Raw genomic sequence first — 20,127 nt, forward strand, 5'->3', positions numbered from 1 at the left:
GCCGCGCTGCAGAGACCCCCTGGGAAGCGGCGGCCCGCCGGGCCCGAAGAGCATCACGTCATCCTTTCCGCCAGGCGCCCGCCCCCTCTCCGACGGCGCCTGCGCAGGCGCGGCGGGAGGGGGCCGCGGGGGGGCTCTCCCCAGCGCTCTCCGCCCTTCTCCAGACTCTCTCCGGCCGCGGTGCTCTCGGTTGGCGGCGGCGGTGCGGAGGGGAAGGCGTCCAGGATGCGGCGCGGGGCGGCCCGGTGCCCCCCTGCCCCGTCACGGCAGCCGCGGCGGCCGCGGGGACCGGGCCAGGGCCGGGGGCGGCGGCCCCAGCCGCGGTAGCGGCGGCGGCGGCGGCGGGAGGGGCGGCCTGAGGGCGGGCGGGCGCCGGGTGCGGGGGCTCTGCGCTCCGCCCGGCCCGGCCCGGCTCGGCCCCGGCGCCATGAGCGGCGGCGGCGGAGGGGGCTCGGCGCCCAGTCGCTTCGCCGACTACTTTGTCATCTGCGGGCTGGACACCGAGACCGGGCTGGAGCCGGACGAGCTGTCGGGTGAGTGCGCGCGGCGCCCGGGGCCGCTTCCCCGCGCCCGCCGCGGCCGGGGACCCCCGGGGAAACCTCCCCCACCCCGCTTTGTCCCGGGAGCCGGGCGCCGGTCGGTCGGAAGGACCCAGGGCGCGCGCGGGGGAAGGGGGCGTGGGGCTGGAGCGGGGGGAACGGGATGAGGGGCTCTTAGCCGTGAGGGGTCCGAAAGGCCCCTGCGCCTCTCTGCGCTGTGGTCCCGTCCCCCGGGACGAGGAAGAGGGGAGGGTTGTGTGTCCTCAGTCTGGTGAAGGTTGAGTGACTTAGTATAAAATAAAGGGAAGTCTGTCCTCGAACACCCGTTAGGGAGGGAAGAAGGCATCCCACGTCTTAGTGCAAGTAAGTTCCACCCAGACTTAAAAAAAAAAAAAAAACAAAGCCCAACAGAAACTTGGTTAGTTTATCTGGCCCCTTCCCAAGAAGCTTGTGATAACAACAGTTCCTCAAAACCGTTCTAGCCCAGCCCTGGGCTGGGCCCCCTGGGTTGATGGGACGTTAAGTAATAAAGTGAACTTGGGCCACACCAAGCAGGGTGAGAACTCCCTTAGTTCCCGAAAGGGCTTGCACCCCCGGGCCATGCCTTTCTTATGAAAGTAATATATGTCCTTTATGGGGCCAGCGTCATTTGTGAATAAAAGGGCAGCAGCCTGGTTGGAGAGCCTGGGCTGCATAGTGATGCTGCTCAAGTCATCTTTCAAAGGGGAAATGGTGGGGAAGTGAAGATGGGGCCCAGATCAGATTTGGCACTAATTGCAGTAGAGTGTCGGAATTGTAAAATCCCCCTGAATTCCCCTGCGCCTCATTGGAGCCTTTGAATTGCAACAGTTTTGAGAAAGTTTTTGTCTGGAGTGTCCAGGTTGCAGGTTTCATGTGGTTGGAGGTTTGTTGTGTCATCCTTATTTGATGACACTCCTTTCGAGTGTTCTGTCGTGGTGTGGTCACTGTAAAGTTTCTCTCCTGAAAGTGATAATCCTGTTGACTAATTTTGCTTTGCTTCAGAAATGACAGGAGAGATTTTTGTTTGTCACTAGAAAAATTCCAATGTTTCTTATGAAAAAAAATTAGGTGCCTACTTAAATGACAAAAATGGATTGTCTTTTTAAAAAGTGATACATTGGTGACCTTTAACAAGGTCAGAACAAATACACTATTCCCTCAAATTAATAGCAGGTGGAGAAAAAATCACGAAGCAGTAATACAATTTAATACTAGGGCTTTTGTTGGGGTAGCTTTATTGTTTCAAGTTCACTTTTTTAGGTCTTCAAATTTTTGTAATACAGATGTTGATTTTTCATGTTTGATATTTATTAAATTGGTGCCTTGGTGATGTAGTTGTTGGAATTCAGTTCACGATGTTAGAGCTGGTAGGGATCTCAGAGAGGAAAATGAGGCCCAGGAAGGACAGTAGGGCCTCCGTCCTGCTAGTTAATTGCCTGACTTTGGTCCACTGCTCCTCTCATAACACTAAACTGCATCTCATTGCCTGGCTGGGTCTTTAGAGAACACTAACATGTTGAGAAAGACTAAAAATAACACAGTTCTCCCCAGTAAAAAAGCTTTAAGATGGTGGAATAAACCAGTGTTATTTTTATGCTGTGCTTTTCAGTGTCTATTAAATTATACAGATGTTTGTTTTTTGAAAATAAAGAGAACGGTTTGCAAATGATAAAGCATAGGAATGAAGGTGGGAAGTGATTTGTTAGTGAGAGCGTGGGTTTTAGGGTTAAACATTCCCGCTCTGCTATTGACTATCTCTATGACTGGGGGCAAGTTAGATAACTCTGCTGGGGTCCTCATCTATAAAAAAGAGAATGTAAATAAAAAGTATCTCATCAAGTAGACCCTCAAAAATGTTAATTCTCTTTTAGTGAATGTTAATTATCTGGCTTTTCAGCAAGCTAAAATTATATCTCTGTGAAAGCTTCTTGAGAGAATAAAGAAATGGGGATGAGTTGTATAAAATGTATAAAGAAGGATATTTTTCTGTCTTTTTAAATGTGGTTGCAATAGTGGAATGCCAAGACCATTAATTCAATAGGTGGCCTTTGTAAGAATAGGCACTGATTGAAGCATTTCTTTTTTTCCTTCATTTCATTTCTGGTGGGTTGATAGGGGAATCGGGACTAGCCAGAGAGAGTCTTTGAATAAAACAAAACAGAATACAGATAACTCTAGTCGGGTCAGTCTTGAGACTCTCCAGGGTGCATTTTCTCTCTTCAGCCTGCCTTATAGCTCCCAAACTGATGATGTCATAGTGAGTGAAACTGCAGGAAACTGTGAATTGCACCCAGGTTCTCTAGGGAGGTGCTGAGGAGTCTTTGTTCTCTCCAAGCAAATTAAGTTATATACCTCAGGTAACTTCTATACTCTTAAAAAGTGAATCCTGAACAAGCAAATCAAAGATGCTTAGTGTTCCTTCTGGTTTTTTGGAGAAAGATTATGATTCATTCTTTTCTGTTTGCAACAATAAGCATAGAGCATGCTGTGTTGAATATCGACTCAAATCATTGGATTTTATAGGAATCTCTCCCTGTCACCTCTTCCCCTTTCTTGCAGACTTAAGCATTTAGGCAAGTCATGTAGTTATTTGTTGTGCAAGGAACTGAGGAAGATGTGAAAATTAATTTAGTTTTCTTTTCTGGTTAGTTGAGGAAGCACTTTGGGTTGGAAGGGGAGGAAGGTAACCTATGGGTGAAGCACAAGTCTAGCCAACTTTTAGGAAAGGGTATCTGTTTGTTAGCTTTTTGAGCTTGTTAAATAGATCAGCAAATCTGGAAGAATTGCTTTTGATTTACATTTTCCATTATTGTTGGCCCATCGTAAGCGGGGAGGCAGATGGTAGTAGAGTCCATTCCCTCTTTCTACCTCTTTGATAGGAGGGTGTCCTGGGCATCTTCATTTTCCCTTTTTCTTCTTATGGGCACCACGAGGTGACTGCAGAAGAAGGTTACCATGAGGTGGGATTCCTGAGTTTACTTTCCCTATCTCTGCCTGAGAGTTAAGTTTCCTGAATGCTTGTGACCTATTTCTTGCCTTGAAATCTTTAAGTTCCTCTGCACTGACTCATACCCAGTATTGAGATGTAAGTATCCTAGGTTGGTGCATCCAGTACTCCAGTTTTCCCAAGCAGAGGGCCTTGCTAAGAATTGAAGGGAAGGGGTTGGGACGTAGATAGATGGGAGATTGCCCAATGTCCCGTGTGAGCTTACTTAGAACACTGAGAATACACTGAAATCATCCCTTAATGTCACCATTAGAAGAGAGAAATGCTCACTGTCCAGGAAAACCAGAGGACTGGTCAGATGATACTTCTCCTTAACCATATTGAGTAATGAAGTTAGAACATCAGAATCATGGAATGTAAAACAAGGACGCACTCTTAGAGGTTTTATAACCTTCTGATTTTATAAATGAGAAAACTGAGGCCCCGGGAAAGTTGGAGAATATTTGTCTCCCTTGCCGCATTTCATTCTCCTTTTCTGCTACTTGAGTGATGCTTTGCATGCTTTACAGTAATCTGATGATTAGGGGGGACAAGTAAAATATCTGGTAGGGGCAGGAGCCGACATCATGGCAGTTTTTTCTAGTGCAAGTTTCTGTTTCATGTTAAGCAAGAATACTGTATGTGATTATCAGGAGGGATATCTTATTTTTTTAGTGTTCTCTTTTGATATAACTTCACACCAAACAATGACATGAATAGTACAAAGAACTTTAGTACATCCTTTTTCCAGATTCACTGATTGTTAACATTTTGTGCCGTTTGCCTTATCACTTATATGTATGTGTTTTTTTCTCTTTCTAATATATATAAACAACTTTATTGAGATATAATTCACATACCATATAATTCACCTATTTAAAGTGTACAATTAGGTCAGTGGTTTTTAGTATATTCACAGAGTTGTGCAATCATCACTACAATCAATTTTAGAATATATTCATCACTCTTCTCCCAAACCCATACTCATTAGCAGTCACTCCCCATTTCCTTCCAACTGCCTAAACCCGAGCCCTAGGCAACCGCTAATCTACTTTTGATCTCTATAGATTTGCCTATCCTGGACATTTCATATAAATAGAGTTATATAATATGGAGTCTTCTGTGATTGGCTTCTTTCACTTAGCATGTTTTCAAGGTTCATCCATGTTGTCGTATATATCAGTACATCATTTCTTTTAATGGCTGAATAATATTCCATTGTATGAATATACCACGTTTTACTTATCTGTAAGTTGATGGACATTTGGGTTTTGATTATTATTCATAATGCTGCTGTGAACATTTGTGTACAAGTTTTTGTGTGGACATATGTTTTCGTTTCTCTTGGGTATGTACCTAAGAGTGGAATTGCTGGGTCATATGGCAACTCCATGTTTAACCTTTTGAGAAATTGCCAGACTGTTTTCCAAAACAGCTGCACGGTTTACATTCCCCCTAGCAGTGTATGAAGGTTCTACTTTCTTCATATCCTCACCAACACTTATCATCTGTTTTTTTGATTATAGGCATCCTAGTGGGTGTGAAGTGGTATCTCATTGTGGTTTCGATTTGCATATCCCTGATGGCTAAGAAAGATATCTTATTTAAAAGAAAAGAAGACTGTCTCTTCCCAGAGATAAAGTGGGTATAAAAAGTTTGATGAGCCAGTTTGAAACAGGAAGTCAGTATGAGCTAAACTTATTTTTTATTTTCTTCTACCAATCTGGTCAGTTCTATGCAGATTCTCTCGTGGTCATTTTATAAAGGCATCTCTGCTCTGAAGCCCAGACTCCTAGCTGAAGCAAAACTCAAATCCTCATAGCTTACCTCAGGCATCTGTGGATACTTCCAGAGGTCCAGGTTGCTATAGGATGGGGAGATTTCCTAAGTTAGGTCATATGTTTCCTTTTATAAGGTAGAGCGAAAAAGAGTCAGGAGAAGAGACATGCACAGAAAACAATTACAGAGCAGGCCCAAGGCAGTTTAACATTACATGCTAAATTTGGTTGGAGAGACTGTATATTCTCAACCATAAGAGAACCCCACTTCACACTCCCTCAGGTAGGGAGGATCACATTTAAGGTAAGTGTATTTTACTTAAATGACACTAGGGCCCTGCTCCTCTCTTCTTAGGAGGTGTAGGGGAGGAAGAGAGTTCCTCTACCCTCTAGGTCCTTCTGGCTGGTCTAAGAATTAAATTGACATGAGACAATAACAGGAGAAAATCAATTAAAGTTTAATAACGTGTATACATGGGAGAAACCCAGGGAAGATGAGTAACTCTCCAGAATGGCGGAAGCCACCACCTTAAATACCATCTTCAGCTAAAGACAAAGGAGGATGTTGGGGGTGGTGATTTGGGCCTTCAGAGGGGAGGAAGGCAATTTACACAGAGATGGAAATGCAAATGTTTGTTAAACAAGTGTTTGCTGGGCCGTCTATAAGCAGTGTGACTGGAGAGACAGAACTTAAATAAAAATTGGGCTTGTTGATGCCTTTCTATCACACCTGTTTTAAATTATACTATAATTATCTTATGGTATTAGCTCCTTCTTGGAACAGGCCTTCTATCTTAAATTCTTTTAGGCACTTAGGGGGAAGGTCAAAGTTTCTTTCAGAGTCTTTTGTTCTTAAAGATAATCAAGGCGGGGGCTGGCCCCGTGGCCTTGCATTAAGTTGGGTAGCCCTGGGTTTGCAGGTTCAGATCCTGGTGTGGACTTACACCACTTGTCAGCTGTACTGTGGCAGCGACCCACATGTAAAATAGAGGAGGATTGGCACAGATGTTAGCTCAGGGCAAATCTTCCTCAGCAAAAAAATTAAAAAAAAAAAATCAAGGCAAAGAGATACATTTTGGGGTAGTCAGTTCTGATCCCCCACAGAGGAAATCTTGAGTCACAGTGTTTGGTGCTTAAACCAAATTCTCGTAGACTCTGCTCAGCCCTTCTTTCCTTCCTAGATAAAAAATAAAGTTTTCTTGGGCCAGCCCCGTGACTTAGTGGTTGGGTGCCCGCGCTCCGCTGCTGGCAGCCCAGGTTCGGATCCCGGGTGCGCACTGACGCGCGGCTTCTCCGGCCATGCTGGGGCCGTGTCCCATGTGCAGCAGCTAAAGGGATGTGCAGCTATGACATGCGGCTATCTACTGGGGATTTGGGGGAAAAATAAATAAATAAATAAAATTAAAAAAATAAAATAAAAAATAAAGTTTTCTTTGCCCAAGGGCTCCTTTGGCGACACCTGTGTCCAGTCCTATATCCTTTTATAAGTTTTTTTTTTGGCCAGCTCTGGTGGAAAGTGTACTTGGACTTGGCTCAGCTCCTCAATTCTTTTTTTTTTTTTTGTAAGAAAGATCAGCCCTGAGCTAACATCTGTGCCAATCCTCCTCTTTTTGCCAAGGAAGACCGGCCCTGGGCTAACATCTGTGCCCATCTTCCTCTATTTTATATGGGACGCCGCCACAGCATGGCTTGACAAGTGGTGTGTCGGTGCGTGTCCGGACCTGTGAACCCTCCGGCTGCCCAAGTGGAGCGCGCAGTTAACCACTGTGCCACTGGGCTGGCCCCCAGCTCCTCAATTCTTGTTGCCATTCCTGGATTTGAATTACTATCAAGTGGTCTTAGAGGTCTCTCAGGAACCTAGGTACACATGAGAGAACCTGTGCTTGATATGTTTTAGGTTCCTGCTGGATATGGCATAGGATCCAGTGAAAGAGAGAAAGCCTTACCTTTTAGAAGCTGGTGTGACTTCTTATGGAATTCAGTGATTACACACAGGCTATCATTGCCAGATTTTTAAGTATATTTCTCAAAAGTTATTAAGTGAGGCAAATATTGGTCAAATGTCCATGTTCCAGATGTTCCATGATGGCTGATTTTAGTTTTGAGTATATAGAACCGTGGACTGGGTGTATGAGTGTCAGAGTCCTGTCATGGTGGAAAATGAGAGCATGTTCCAGCTCTCAAGCTGTTTTCATTATGCTTCCAAGGGATCAGGTATGACTCAAGGAGTAAGATGGGAACAGGTGTAGTTTAGACCACCAAGTTTCTCAGATATTATACTTAGCATGTTTGCTTGATTGTCATCCATGGGATCTGTCGTAGTGTCCTGTTAGAGCCAGGTTAGTAAGTTTTTTTGTTCATTAGTGTGCTAATTAAGTCAGGTCAAAATTTTGCTAGGCCATCTGTGGTCTACTGTATGGGCTGAACTAGCTGGATTAGTCCAAAATGTTTTCATGGGGTGCTGGGAGGCCTGAGCAGGGAGCAAGTCTGTAGAGGTCCCTCTTATTAAGCTTCATTCCTCTGTGAGTGTGGGATTCCTTGATTTCTAAACTAGTCCCAGTTGGCAAAACATAGTATGAGTGTGCATTTGTTTATATTGGTCACAGAATCAAAAACTGTCAGAGCTGGAAATCAGAGATAGTCCAGCCACCACTTTTAACAGATGGTAATGATTAGTATTTGTAAATGGCTTTATAGTATTTGTAAATGGCTTTAAACAGTTTTTAATTTTTTCAGCCCCACTTGAAATACAATTTTTTGTCCAGTGTCACCCAGCAAGTTAGAAAGAACTTTCAGAATCCAGGTCTTCCGTCTGCTGTCTCACCAGTGATAAGATTATTTTTTTAAAATTACAGATTTGGGAAAACGGAAGCCATGGCTTAATCATTGAATAGCAGAGCTGTGGCGTGACCTCTTTAATTCAGTCCGCAACCCAGAGTGCAGTAGAGGAGCTCTGTTGGGAGAGGAGCCAGGTCACTTGTTTTCTGAATTGTAGTTAAGGCTGGTTGTTATTTTATACATACATGTATTTTCCTGACTCTTATCAATTCTGGAAATGTTTTTCTTAGACCAAATAGTTACTAGGGCTTTGTTTCTAAGAAGCTCCCTTTTGTGTGTGGCTGTTTCGGGATGTTTTATGCTGTTTGTCTGAGGTCTGTTTTCTTTGAAAAACAAAAGAAATGGTTTGCATCTCCTAACCTCAGAAATGCCTCAGTGTAGCCTGCAGTGTGCGTCTTTTGTGGTTGTAGTTTGGGAGCTGGCTGTGACTTCTGTTTACCGTAATGAAAGGGTATGGGAAGCAACAAAAGAAACTTGCAGGATTTTTAAAGGCAGGAAGACAGAGGAGGAAATGATTTAGAAATAATAATCATAAGCCATGAGTTATAAGTGGATAAATCCAATTTATAACAAATTGTATACTTTTTTTTAATGATACATTAGAATTACTTTCTTGGAATGTCAGAAGAGTTCGTTTTTTTCTCAGTTGTGTCATCTCTGATGTCCTTTCTGTTTTTGTAGTTTTAGAATAATGGCCCTCTAACAGTGTTTTAGCCTAATTATGAAGATAGGTATTAATTATTGTTACATTGTTGAAGAAAACCAGAGATTTTATTTTGGGTAAGTTAGGTGTCTCTTTTCTTGTTTTCCTCAGAGTCTTTATTTGACGCTGACCATTAAAAAATTTCATCATTTTTTTTCCTGATTATGAAAATCATAAGTCATTATAAAAATTAAAACATTTCAGAACTATGTTAAAAACTCCTCTTGTCCCAGAGTGAGCTAGGCAAATTGCTTAGCTTTGCTAGAAGACAGTGCTTTACATAGTAGGTGCTTGATAAGGGTTTATATTGATTATGAAAAGATAGAGGCTGCCTATTCAGATTTTTAAAGAATTGTCCTGTAGCCATGTTTTTTTTTTTTCCTGATATAAGGCATAGTACTGTTTAGAACTTAAGCCAAACTTCCACAACTTTTCTAAGTGTCGGGTAAGTAAGGAAAGTGGGGGTTTGTAGAAGAGAGGAATAGCAATGATTGTTTTCCCATACTCAGAAAGCTGAGGACCAGAGTCAGGTTTAGAAGTAAGATGGTGATGAGAGAGGCGTTTCATACTGCTCTCTGATTATTTTATAATTTTTAATATATAAAGATAAATTTTATAATAGTTCAGATGAGCCTGTATTTTGTTTTTTAATGAATATAGTTTTAATTTATTTAACCAGTTCTATTGACTTAGGATCACAGTCTCTTGTTGGGAAAAATAAAAGAGGTATTTAGAAGTATCACCTGCTAAACTGACATCCATCCAGTTTTGCTGGACTCTGAGGTCTGTATGCCTAAATAGTATTTAATCTCTTTGTTTGCTAAGTAATTACCTAATATTATTCTCCCACCTCCATTTTCTCTCAACATCTGTATGAAGCACATTCTTTCCTCTACATTTCTATTGTGTGGAAAGTGGTATTTAAGCATTTGTAGTTTTATCTTCTAGAAGAATGTTTAGTGTTTTGTGGAGGATTGTTGGTCTTCTGATCTAATCTGTTGGCTGCTTAGCTCGGTTATGAGTGTGGTGCATTTAATGAGGCCAAGCTCATTGAGTTGGTCTCCAGAAGGAGCATTTAGCTTTATTCTACCCTCTTTTGTGCTAGCCTCAGCTGACCATCCCACTCACAAGTACACAAGTACAAGGGGACACAGGCAAGAAAATAAGGCTAGAGTAGCACTCCATCCCTGTTATTAATAGATGGTAATTAAATTAATAGCTATTTATTGTTTATTGAATACACTTCACTACCAGGTACCAGATGGCATTATCCCCATTTTACAGATTAGGAAACTAAAGTGCAGAGAATTTAAATAATGTACCCGAGATCATATAGCAAGAATTGGAAGCCTCTTTTCCCTGTCTCTCAAGTTCTCTACCACATACCTTTCTGTTTTTGAAAGACCAACTTAGTGATGGAACACTTGTTTGTGTAGATGTATGAGATTCAGTTCATACATCCTTGTTCTTGAGGAGCTCATAGTCTTCTGAGGGGTCAGGCATGTAAACCAATAACTGCAGAAATGGACCAGTTCCTTAAGAGAGGAGCAGATAATGGTGTGTTGTTGGGGTTCAGGAGAGGGAAAGAGTTCTGTTCTCTAGGTTCGTAGTTTATGTCTAGCAAAATTTATGAAAGACGGCTTAGCTCTGGGTGTGATCCTGAACAAAAATGTAGTCTCTGATTTATTCATTGATTAGTTCAGTGCTCATTTAATATATGCAAAAACACCTGTGGGCCTATACATAAATTATAGAATCTGAGGGTTGGAAAAAACATAGTTGAAGGTCAACCATGTAAGGAATGGTATTTTTCTCTCTCTAAAAATAAACCTTTGAGTAATAGGGCCGGCCCCGTGGCTTAGCGGTTGAGTGCGCACGCTCCGCTGTTGGCGGCCGGAGTTCGGATCCCGGGCGCGCACTGACGCGCCGCTTCTCCGGCCATGCTGAGGCCGCGTCACACGTGCAGCAGCTGGAAGGATGTGCAGCTATGACAGACAACTATCTACTGGGGCTTTGGGGGAAAATAAATAAATAAATAAATAAAATCTTAAAAAAAAAAACAAAAAAACCTTTGAGTAATAAAGTACATATTTTTTATAGGGAACTTAGAAATTATAGAAAAGTACCAAAATAAGTCACTCATAATTCTTCTACCCAGAATTAAGCTGTTAACATTTTAATGTCTTTATGAGTTCCTTCCAGTTTTTGAATATTTTTATTGCAGTGTAGTGTGTACCTTAAACACAAATCCTAAGTATATAGCTTGATGTATATTTATATATGTATACAAGTGTGTAACTATCACCCAGATTAATTCTTTCCAGTTTTTACTCTATGTGGGTGTATGTGTGTGTACTTTTACATATTGTGATAAAGTGAAATGTAAAAATTCTGTTTTGATTCTTTCACTTAATGTTCTATCATGAGTATTTCTCAGTATCATGAAGTATTCTCCTGAAATTTTATTGATCCTAGTTCAGAGTTAATTGATTACAAGGGACGGAAACTCATTCAAACAAGCTGAAGTAAAAAACGGGATTTATTGCAAATTCTAACATTATATGTTTATAACATCTTAAAAGAATATACCACCTGCATTGGTCATTCTCACTGCTGTATATAGTTTTCTGTTGTGTAGCTATACCACAATGTATCTCTCAGTTCTACTGTTGATGACTCATGGGTAGTTTCTAGATTTTGAGTATTCTAATAGTGATATGTCACGAGCATTCCTGTATGTGCCTTTTTTGTGAACATGCCCTTTGGTCTGTTGAGTATGTACCTAGGAGGGGAATTGCTGGGTCATAGGTATGTGTTCAGCTTTAGTAAGTACTACCAACTGTTTTCCACAGTGGTTGTATCAATTTACATTCTCATCCCTATCCTCACCAATACTCAGCATTTTCTTTCCTTTTCATTTTAGTCATTCTAGTGGTTACATAGTGGTATTGCATTACTTAAATTTGCATTTTCTGGATGACTAACGAAGTTGAGTACCTCTCAAAGTTTATCAGCTATTTTGTATATCCTCTTTTTAGAAGTATCCAAATCTTTTGCCATTTCTCTCTTTTTTTTTTGTGAGGAAGATCAGCCCTGAGCTAACATCCATGCCAATCCTCCTCTTTTTTTTTTGCTGAGGAAGACTGGCCCTGGGCTAACATCTCTGCCTATCTTCCTCCACTTTATATGGGACGCCGCCACAGCATGGCCTGACAAGCGGTGCATCAGTGCGTGCCTGGAATCTGAACCCGGGCTGCCAGCAGCGCAGTGCACGCACTTAACCGCTATGCCACAGGGCCGGCCCCTACCATTTTTCTTTCAGGTGGTCTTTTTTTTTTTTCCCCCTATTGATTTAATGGAATTCTTTATATGTTGTAGATATGAGTCTTTTGTCAATTATATGTATTGCAAATATCTTCTTCTGACCTATGTATTTCCTTTTCATTTTCTTAATGGTGACTTGTTTTTTTGCTTGAGGAAGATGGTCCCTGAGCTAACATCTGGGCCAGTCTTCCTCTACTTTGTATATGGGATGCCGTGACAGTATGGCTTTTTTTTTTTTTTTTTTTAAAGATTTTATTTTTATTTATTTTTTCCCCCCAAAGCCCCAGTAGATAGTTGTATGTCATAGCTGCACATCCTTCTAGTTGCTGTATGTGGGACTCGGTCTCAGGATGGACGGAGAAGTGGTGCCTCGGTGCGTGCCCGGGATCCGAACCCGGGCCACCAGCATCAGAGTGCGCGCACTTAACCGCCAAGCTACGGGGCAGGCCCAGTGACAGTATGGCTTGATGAGCGGTGTGTAGGTCTGCGCCCGGGATCTGAACCTGCAAACCCTGGGCCGCCGAAGCGGAGTGCGCGAACTTAACCTATACCGCCAGGTTGGTCCCTTAATGGTGACTTTTGAGGAACGCAAGTTTTTAGTTATAGTATAGTCCGGTTTATCAATCTTGTCTCTTTATGTTTAGCCCATCTTGTGTTCTGTTTAAGACAGTTTTGCTATTGCAGGGTCACAAAGATGTTCTGTGTTTCCTTCTAAAGGCTTTATTGTTTTACCTTGCATGTTTAGATCTGCAATCACAGAGCTAACCTTCTTAAACACTGTGCTATAACACTACTCTGTGCTGCCTGAAGAAAGCTCCCCCACCTTTTTTGTGAGTGTATGTGTTATTTTTCAGCATTCTACAAAGTGAAAGAGAAACATTTCCGGGCCGGCCCCGTGGCTTAGCGGTTAAGTGCGTGCGCTCCGCTGCTGGCTGCCCGGGGTTCGGATCCCAGGCGCGCACCGCTTCACCGGCCATGCTGAGGCCGTGTCCCACATACAGCAACTAGAAGGATGTGCAGTTATGACATACAACTATCTACTGGGGCTTTGGGGGGAAAAAAAAAAATTAATTAATTAATTAAAAAAAAAAAAAGAAACATTTCCATTGCTCTCACAGCTGAACCTGAAGTACAATGAGGCTTTGATATGACCAATACAGTGCTTTTAACACACACTTAGTAAAACAAATGCTAGTCTTTATGCTTTTTTTTAATAATTTTATTTATTTATTTTTTCCCCAAAGCCCCAGTAGATAGTTGTATGTCATAGTTGCACATCCTTCCAGTTGCTGTATGTGGGACGCAGCCTCAGCATGGCTGGAGAAGCGGTGCGGTAGTGCGCACCCGGGATACGAACCCGGGCTGCCAGCAGCGGAGCGCGCACACTTAACCGCTAAGCCACTGGGCCGGCCCAAGTCTTTATGCTTTGATTTTAGCAGCAATTGGTAAAATTTTAGTGGGTAGGAAACTCTGTAAAAAAAAAAAAAAAAGAATTTATTACTATGAAAGGTCTTAAGGGTAAAGAAAACTCTCTTCTGTTACTGAGGGTCACCTGACAGGAGGCTCCCAGCTCCCAGATTGTTAAATCTCCTGTGTGCTCTGGGAGGAAGAGACTGTTGGGTGGTCTCTTATTATAAGCTGTAGTTTGAAATTTGGGCTTAGGGATGTGTCAGCATTCTTGGTACAGCCATGTTCGCTGCTCTGGGGTCTGCTTTGGTACGCATTCTCTGAAGCAGATGGATGTTGTCACTGCATGCAGTAGATGCTTCCTTCTTGGGAAGCATTTGGGAATTTTCAGGGCATTTCTGTGTCTTGTTTTCATGGTTAAAGATTTAGAGGTGACTGTTGCATGTATGGCTGTCCTTTTGCCTCTTGTGCTACATACAAGTGTGTCCCATATGCCTTACATATGTTAACTCACTCAGTCCTCTCAATAGGCCTATGGAATAGGTATTATTATCCCCACGTTACGGATGAGGATACTAAGATTTATAAAAGAGAGACCTTGGAGGGGTTACTTAAAATTCACCAAGACATGGAACTAGTATTTGAATCTGGATTTGCCTGTCTTTCAAGTCGTGTTTTTTCCACTGTAGTGTATATACCACAGGGTATACCACAGTACCTTTCTAGCTTCATCTGGAGAAGAGGCCCCTTCAGATTTGTGAGGTCTGTCTGCCTGGAGGAGATAGAAGTTTACTCAAATGTGTTCATGAATTCCAGGAGGGGTTGGTTCTGAATGGTAAATTTTTATGTCTCTATAGCACTTAGCATAGAGCTGTGTACATAGTAGGAACTCAGTCAAGATTGGTGGATAAATTGCTTGAGTATGGAATAATGTAGTAATGTAGCAGAATAGTTGAGTGTGGGGTAGATAAGGTCTCTATCCCATGGTGGCTGAGTGGAGAAAACATCACTCTGACTGTGCTTGTATTTATAGCTTGGATTTGTTGAGAGGGTGTGAGTATGATGGAAGGTTTTGGATGAATTGTTTTGATTAAATGTCTTGCACATTCTGTAACTATTTGTGGGTTGATATGTTGATGAATTGTGGGGATATTTTCACCTTGAGGGAGAATTAAAATTTTTGGCTTGGCACATTTTCTCTCTCTATGGTAGCAGAAGTGTATACATTTTTGGAATTCTTCTTTAACCTCATTTTGTAGTAGGTTGGCTAGTTTGGTTTTTGCTGCTGTGGTAAGAACTGTGTTATAATTAGCATCTCTGCTTCCTCTAACAGTTTTATGGATTTGTTTTGAAGAACCTAAAAAAAAAAAAGGAAAATTTTATTTTGCTGCATATTTCTTTAAGAAGGGTATTTTATGCTGATTGATACTCTAAGTGTGAAATCCCAAATAACCACATTTGAAAAAAATACCTCCGAGACTAAAATGGCCCCGGAAGCTTTTTTCCTCCCATTGTTGTGGTAAGTTATCTGTAGATTGGAAAGGATAGAAGTGAATTGGTAAGAGGAGGCTGAAACCTGAGATCATGAAGCATTTATATAAAGAGCATTTAATTCCTCTGAATGAATTCAAATCTCCTGACCCAGACAAATTACACCCCAGAGTTCTGAAAGAATTTTGGGATGAGATTGTTTAGTCACTGTCAGTAACCTTTAAGGAATCATGCAGTTACCACAAAAGGGATTATTTTCAAGACTGAGAAGAAGGTAAGAGCTTGGCATATTCCTAGACAAAATCTAGAGTGGTTTATTAAGGGTGTAGTATGAAGATTATCCAAAAGGAAACTGTGATTCTTAAGAGCCAGCATGGGCCCACTAAGAATATGTTAGGTCAGACTACCCACATTTTCTTTATTAAGGGAGTAGACTGGTAGAAGAGGGGAGTACTATCAGCTATCATTTTTGGATTCAGGAGTGTTTTGATGGGAATGATTAGGGTATACTTGGAGATGAGAGATTTGAGCTGTATGATGAAACAGGTGATGCAAAAGTAGAAGTATAGAAAGCTGATGTGACTTAATAGCAACACAAAAGTGTAAAGCTTTTAGTTGGCTGCAAGTTTGATTTATGGCAAAAGTATGGTTTAGTTGACAAGAAGTTGTGATTTTAGGTTGCATTAATAGAGAGATATTGTCGAAAAAAGAGAGTGGATTGTCCTGTTTTAAATGATGTTAGTTAGACCACACCTAAATAAGGTGCTGATTTCAATTTTAGCAGCTGAACTCTAGGATGGTGAGGGAACTGAAAACCATGTCATATGAACTACATTCAAAAGAGCAGATTTGTTTTATGACTAGTAAATGGCTTTGACAATAGTTCCCACAGAAGAGTTCTAGAAGAACTTGGAGATAGAGAATGGCAACATTGTTGGAATACTGTAGATTTTGAAAGCACTCACTTGAATAAATGTAGATTGGCTAAATCAGGCAAAGAAGGGTATGAAGGTCATTCTAAGCAGAGAATAGCATCTACAGAAGAATGAAGGCATGAAAAAGCATGCTGTGTTTGGGAACTACAAGTGAATTAGTACAGATAATGTGTCAAGAGGGAGAGGGGGGGTGGTAGGAGGTGAGACTGGCAGTTACCTTAAATGAAGGTCGAGAAAAACTGGAGCCCGGGGAGAGAAAAGTGATGAGTAAGGCTTGATTGTATTGAACCAGGCTAGAATTCCAGGCTTTCTCACTTCCTTTCAAGAGCTCTCGCCTTCTTCCCTTCCTTCAGGTGTGTTGTTTTAGGTTTACTTTACAATGGTCAGGGCATGCCCTGTGTTTGTGAAAGGATTCTAAATAATCACACAGGACTATCTTTTACATTCTTTAGTGAGCTCGAGAACGTATCAGAAAAGCTGTGACCTATAGGTTGAAGGATATTAACATTCTTAGTTATCAGTGGCAATATTACTGTTTTAACCTAGATACAGGCAGCCTATGTTCTAGGTCATGCTAGAATGAAGAACTCTTTCCGCTTTATTTTGCTGCTTAAAAGAGGATTCTTTCTTTGCCTAGTTAAAATGGTAGATACTGGGATGAACAGTTGCAGCTATAGTGATCCAGCAGTTACCAGTTGTGCCAAGTAGAAGATATGTTTATCAAGACCTTGTGGTAATTTTGCTTGTGACTGATGCTGTTGTGGCTTATTGTTCCACTGCAGGCAGAGTTGAATTTCAGCATGGGAAGCAGGTTCCTGAGGCCTCTCTGCTTGTTCCTTAGTCAGAGCTCTATCCAGGGTTGATATTCAGCCTGTACAGCAGATGTGTATGGCCAGCGTTTGTTCTGATGGGTTGATGCCTACATTGCACTGATTGTTAAATGTTTTGAGAGTCATGTCTGGCTCTAACCATCTGTCTTCTCTGATCTTATGTGAGACCTGAAGTTTCTCTAGTTTGTTTGTGGTTCACTTACACAGAGAAATTGCATTGTTTTTTCTCCTTGTGCTCTTAAACAAATTATAAAAAAAATTCCTGGAAACAAATTTTTTTTTTTTTTTTTACTATTAAAGACCACTATACAGTATTTCCTTTAGGTCCACTCTGATTTAAAAGCTAGTTTCAAACATTTATGAGACAATTAAGGAAATTTTTTTTTTTAAATAATTTTATTTATTTATTTATTTTTTCCCCCAAAGCCCCAGTAGATAGTTGTGTGTCATAGCTGCACATCCTTCTGGTTGCTGTATGTGGGACATGGCCTCAGCATGGCCGGAGAAGCAGTGCGTCGGTGCATGCCCGGGATCCGAACCCGGGCCGCCAGCAGTGGAGCACCCGCACTTAACCGCTAAGCCATGGGGCCGGCCCAATTGAGGAAATTTGAACACTGACTAGATATTTGCATTATGGATTTTTCTAGGTGTATTAATAGTATTATGGTTATGTTAAAAGAAAAAAGAGGTCTTATCTTTTGGAGGCACACACGGAAATATTGTAGATAAAATGTTATGTCTGAATTTACTTTAAAATGATTTGGTATGGAGATGTACAGACATAAAGTAAGATTGGACATACATTGATAATTGTTGAAATGGAGTGATGGATATATGGTAATTCGTTGTACTTTTTTTTTGTGTGTGAGGAAGATCATCCCTGAGCTAACATCTGCCAATCCTCCTCTTTTTGCTGAGGAAGACTGGCCTTGGGCTAACATCTGTGACCATCTTCCTCCATTTTATATGGGACGCTGCCACAGCATGGCTTGACAAGCGGTGCGTCTGTGCACGCCGGGGATCCGAACCCCTGGCCGCCACAGCGGAGCACGTGCACTTAACCGCTACGCCACCGGGCGGACCCTCATTGTACTTTTCATAATAAAAAGTTAGAAAAAGCTTGTATCCTCTAAAAATCCCCCTGCATTTATAAAATTATAATTTGAGGGCCGGCCCTGTGGCTTGGTGGTTAAGTGCGCGCGCTGCAATGCTGGTGGCCCGGGTTCGGATCCCGGGTGCGCATCGAGGCACCACTTCTCGGATCCCGGGTGCGCATCGAGGCACCACTTCTCCGTCCATCCTGGGGCCGAGTCCCACATACAGCAACTAGAAGGATGTGCAGCTATGACATACAACTATCTACTGGGGCTTTGGGGGGAAAAAATAAAATAAATAAAATCTTTAAAATTATAATTTGATTTAAAAAAATTCTCAAAGATATATTATTGGCAATTATAACTTCTGATTGCCTAGCAATAATTAGAAGTACAACGTGGGCTTAATATACTTCCAGCCAAAAGCAAAGAAATTTGACCTTTTAGTTAATGTAATATTTTCACATACATTTCGATATAGCTTTTTGAAATATTAAAAATGATTCCGCTATCATTACTGTTTCTTTTATGGGCCTCTGATTGGGAGCCATTGGCTCTAAAAATTTTGATCAACCTTGTTTGTATCTAGACTTCTTAACCCAATTGTAATTACTATTTTTAGTTTTTTTCTTTACCTGTGTATGTTGCTTTAATGGTTAGATCGTATTCTATTGCCTTGATGTACCAAACTGTCTCTTGTTGTTAAGCATTTGCTTTTCTTCTTTTCTTGCAGCTATAAATAGCTCAACTGTACGAAAATGCTTTTTGTGGGGATGCTATCTGGGTGCTATTTTAGTGGGTGCTATGCTATTTTTGTGTGTGTGTGTGCCTTTTGGGTGGTATTTTAGTGGGTTTAGCAGATCAAAGGGTATGGCTGTATATTTTTTACAGCTTTTATGACATCATGCTAGTTTGGTTGAGCTTCTTTTGAAGATGTGACCTGGTGAGTTGGAACCTTCAATGTTTAATTCTCTGACTCCTATACCAAAGTTTTCCACAATCTGGAAAAAAGGATAAATTTGGTTCTATTAAAAAATTGAACTTTCATTGGAAACAGGTAGAAGGATGGAAATGAATATACTGTAAATCTTTCCTTCGGTGAAGTCACGGTTTTGGATGATACTGCCATTTAGCTCTGTTAGAGAGGACACGATACTAGATAGTGAGAACAGTCACATACGTTGGCAATGATTAGGGAAAGCTGCATAATAAAGGTGGCATTTGAACGAGGTTTTGAAGGATGGAAGGGACTTAGACCAGGAGGATGTGAATGGGGATGGGTAGAGGGTGGGTGGGCAAGGAACTATGGGTCATGTTTAGGCAATATTGAGTCATCCTATTTAGTCAGAACATATATTTCAGAGGATAGTAATGGAACCTAGGGTTAAAGAGTTAGTTGGGGGAACAGCTAAAATAAACAAGAATATACCAGATAGACTATATAAAAAAAAGAATAGTGAAGGAAAAAAGAGAAATGATGGTATTTGTAATAGCTTGTAGACTGTCAGCTGCCACTGTTGCCTCAGTTGCAGGAAAATTGCTACCCTGTTAGTCATTCTGCTAGGGTCCTCAGTTTAGCATTTATCAGACCTAATGATTTTCCAGGAAAAGGAGGATCAGTGTTTGTAGGGTTGTTGATCTAAATGGAACTGATTGGTTTTCAGAGTCTGTCCAGACAAGAGAATATGAGGGATGTAGAAGACACTGGACATTGAGAAAGTGGAGATAAAGAATTGACGTAGCATTTGCTCCTTTGGCTCTTGCTAAGAAGCTGTAGCTTTTCACCTAAAGCTTTGGCAAGAGTTGTGCTTTATAGTCTTGGTTTTCTTCCCAGGACTGATAGAAGGCCCTAGCCTCATGTCTTGCATGTTCCTCTTACTAAGCTCAATTGGGCCTTACTAAGCAGGTTGGGCCCCCATTTTAAAGATTTTATTTATTTATTTTTTTCCCTTAAAGCCCCAGTAGATTGTTGTATGTCATAGCTGCACATCCTTCTAGTTGCTGTATGTGGGACGTGGCCTCAGCATGGCCGGAGAAGCGGTGCGTAGGTGTGCGCCCGGGATCCGAACCCGGGCTGCCAGCAGCGGAGCACGCGCACTCAACGACTAAGCCACGGGGCCGGCCCTGGGCCCCCATTTTAGCCTCATTTGTTTCTCTCCTTGGATCCCTACCATTCCAACA

General features: G+C 41.7%; 1 protein-coding gene across 3 annotated transcripts in view; it reads left to right on the forward strand.

Moving 5' to 3' along the window:
• Positions 1-365: 365 nt before the first annotated feature.
• Positions 366-20,127, forward strand: part of DENND5A (DENN domain containing 5A) — a 93,978-nt gene continuing 74,216 nt past the window's right edge. For 2 of the 3 annotated variants that reach the window (XM_087433239.1, XM_087433240.1), the window contains exon 1: positions 366-533. In XM_087433239.1, the coding sequence (XP_087289365.1) occupies positions 428-533 (106 nt within the window). In that variant the 5' untranslated portion in view covers positions 366-427. The remainder of the gene's footprint in view (positions 534-20,127) is intronic. The other variant, XM_087433238.1, reaches the window with a different exon arrangement.

Source organism: Ceratotherium simum, chromosome 7 (genome assembly GCF_057802395.1).
Source record: "Ceratotherium simum simum isolate JZ-2026a chromosome 7, ASM5780239v1, whole genome shotgun sequence".
Lineage (NCBI taxonomy): Eukaryota > Metazoa > Chordata > Mammalia > Perissodactyla > Rhinocerotidae > Ceratotherium > Ceratotherium simum.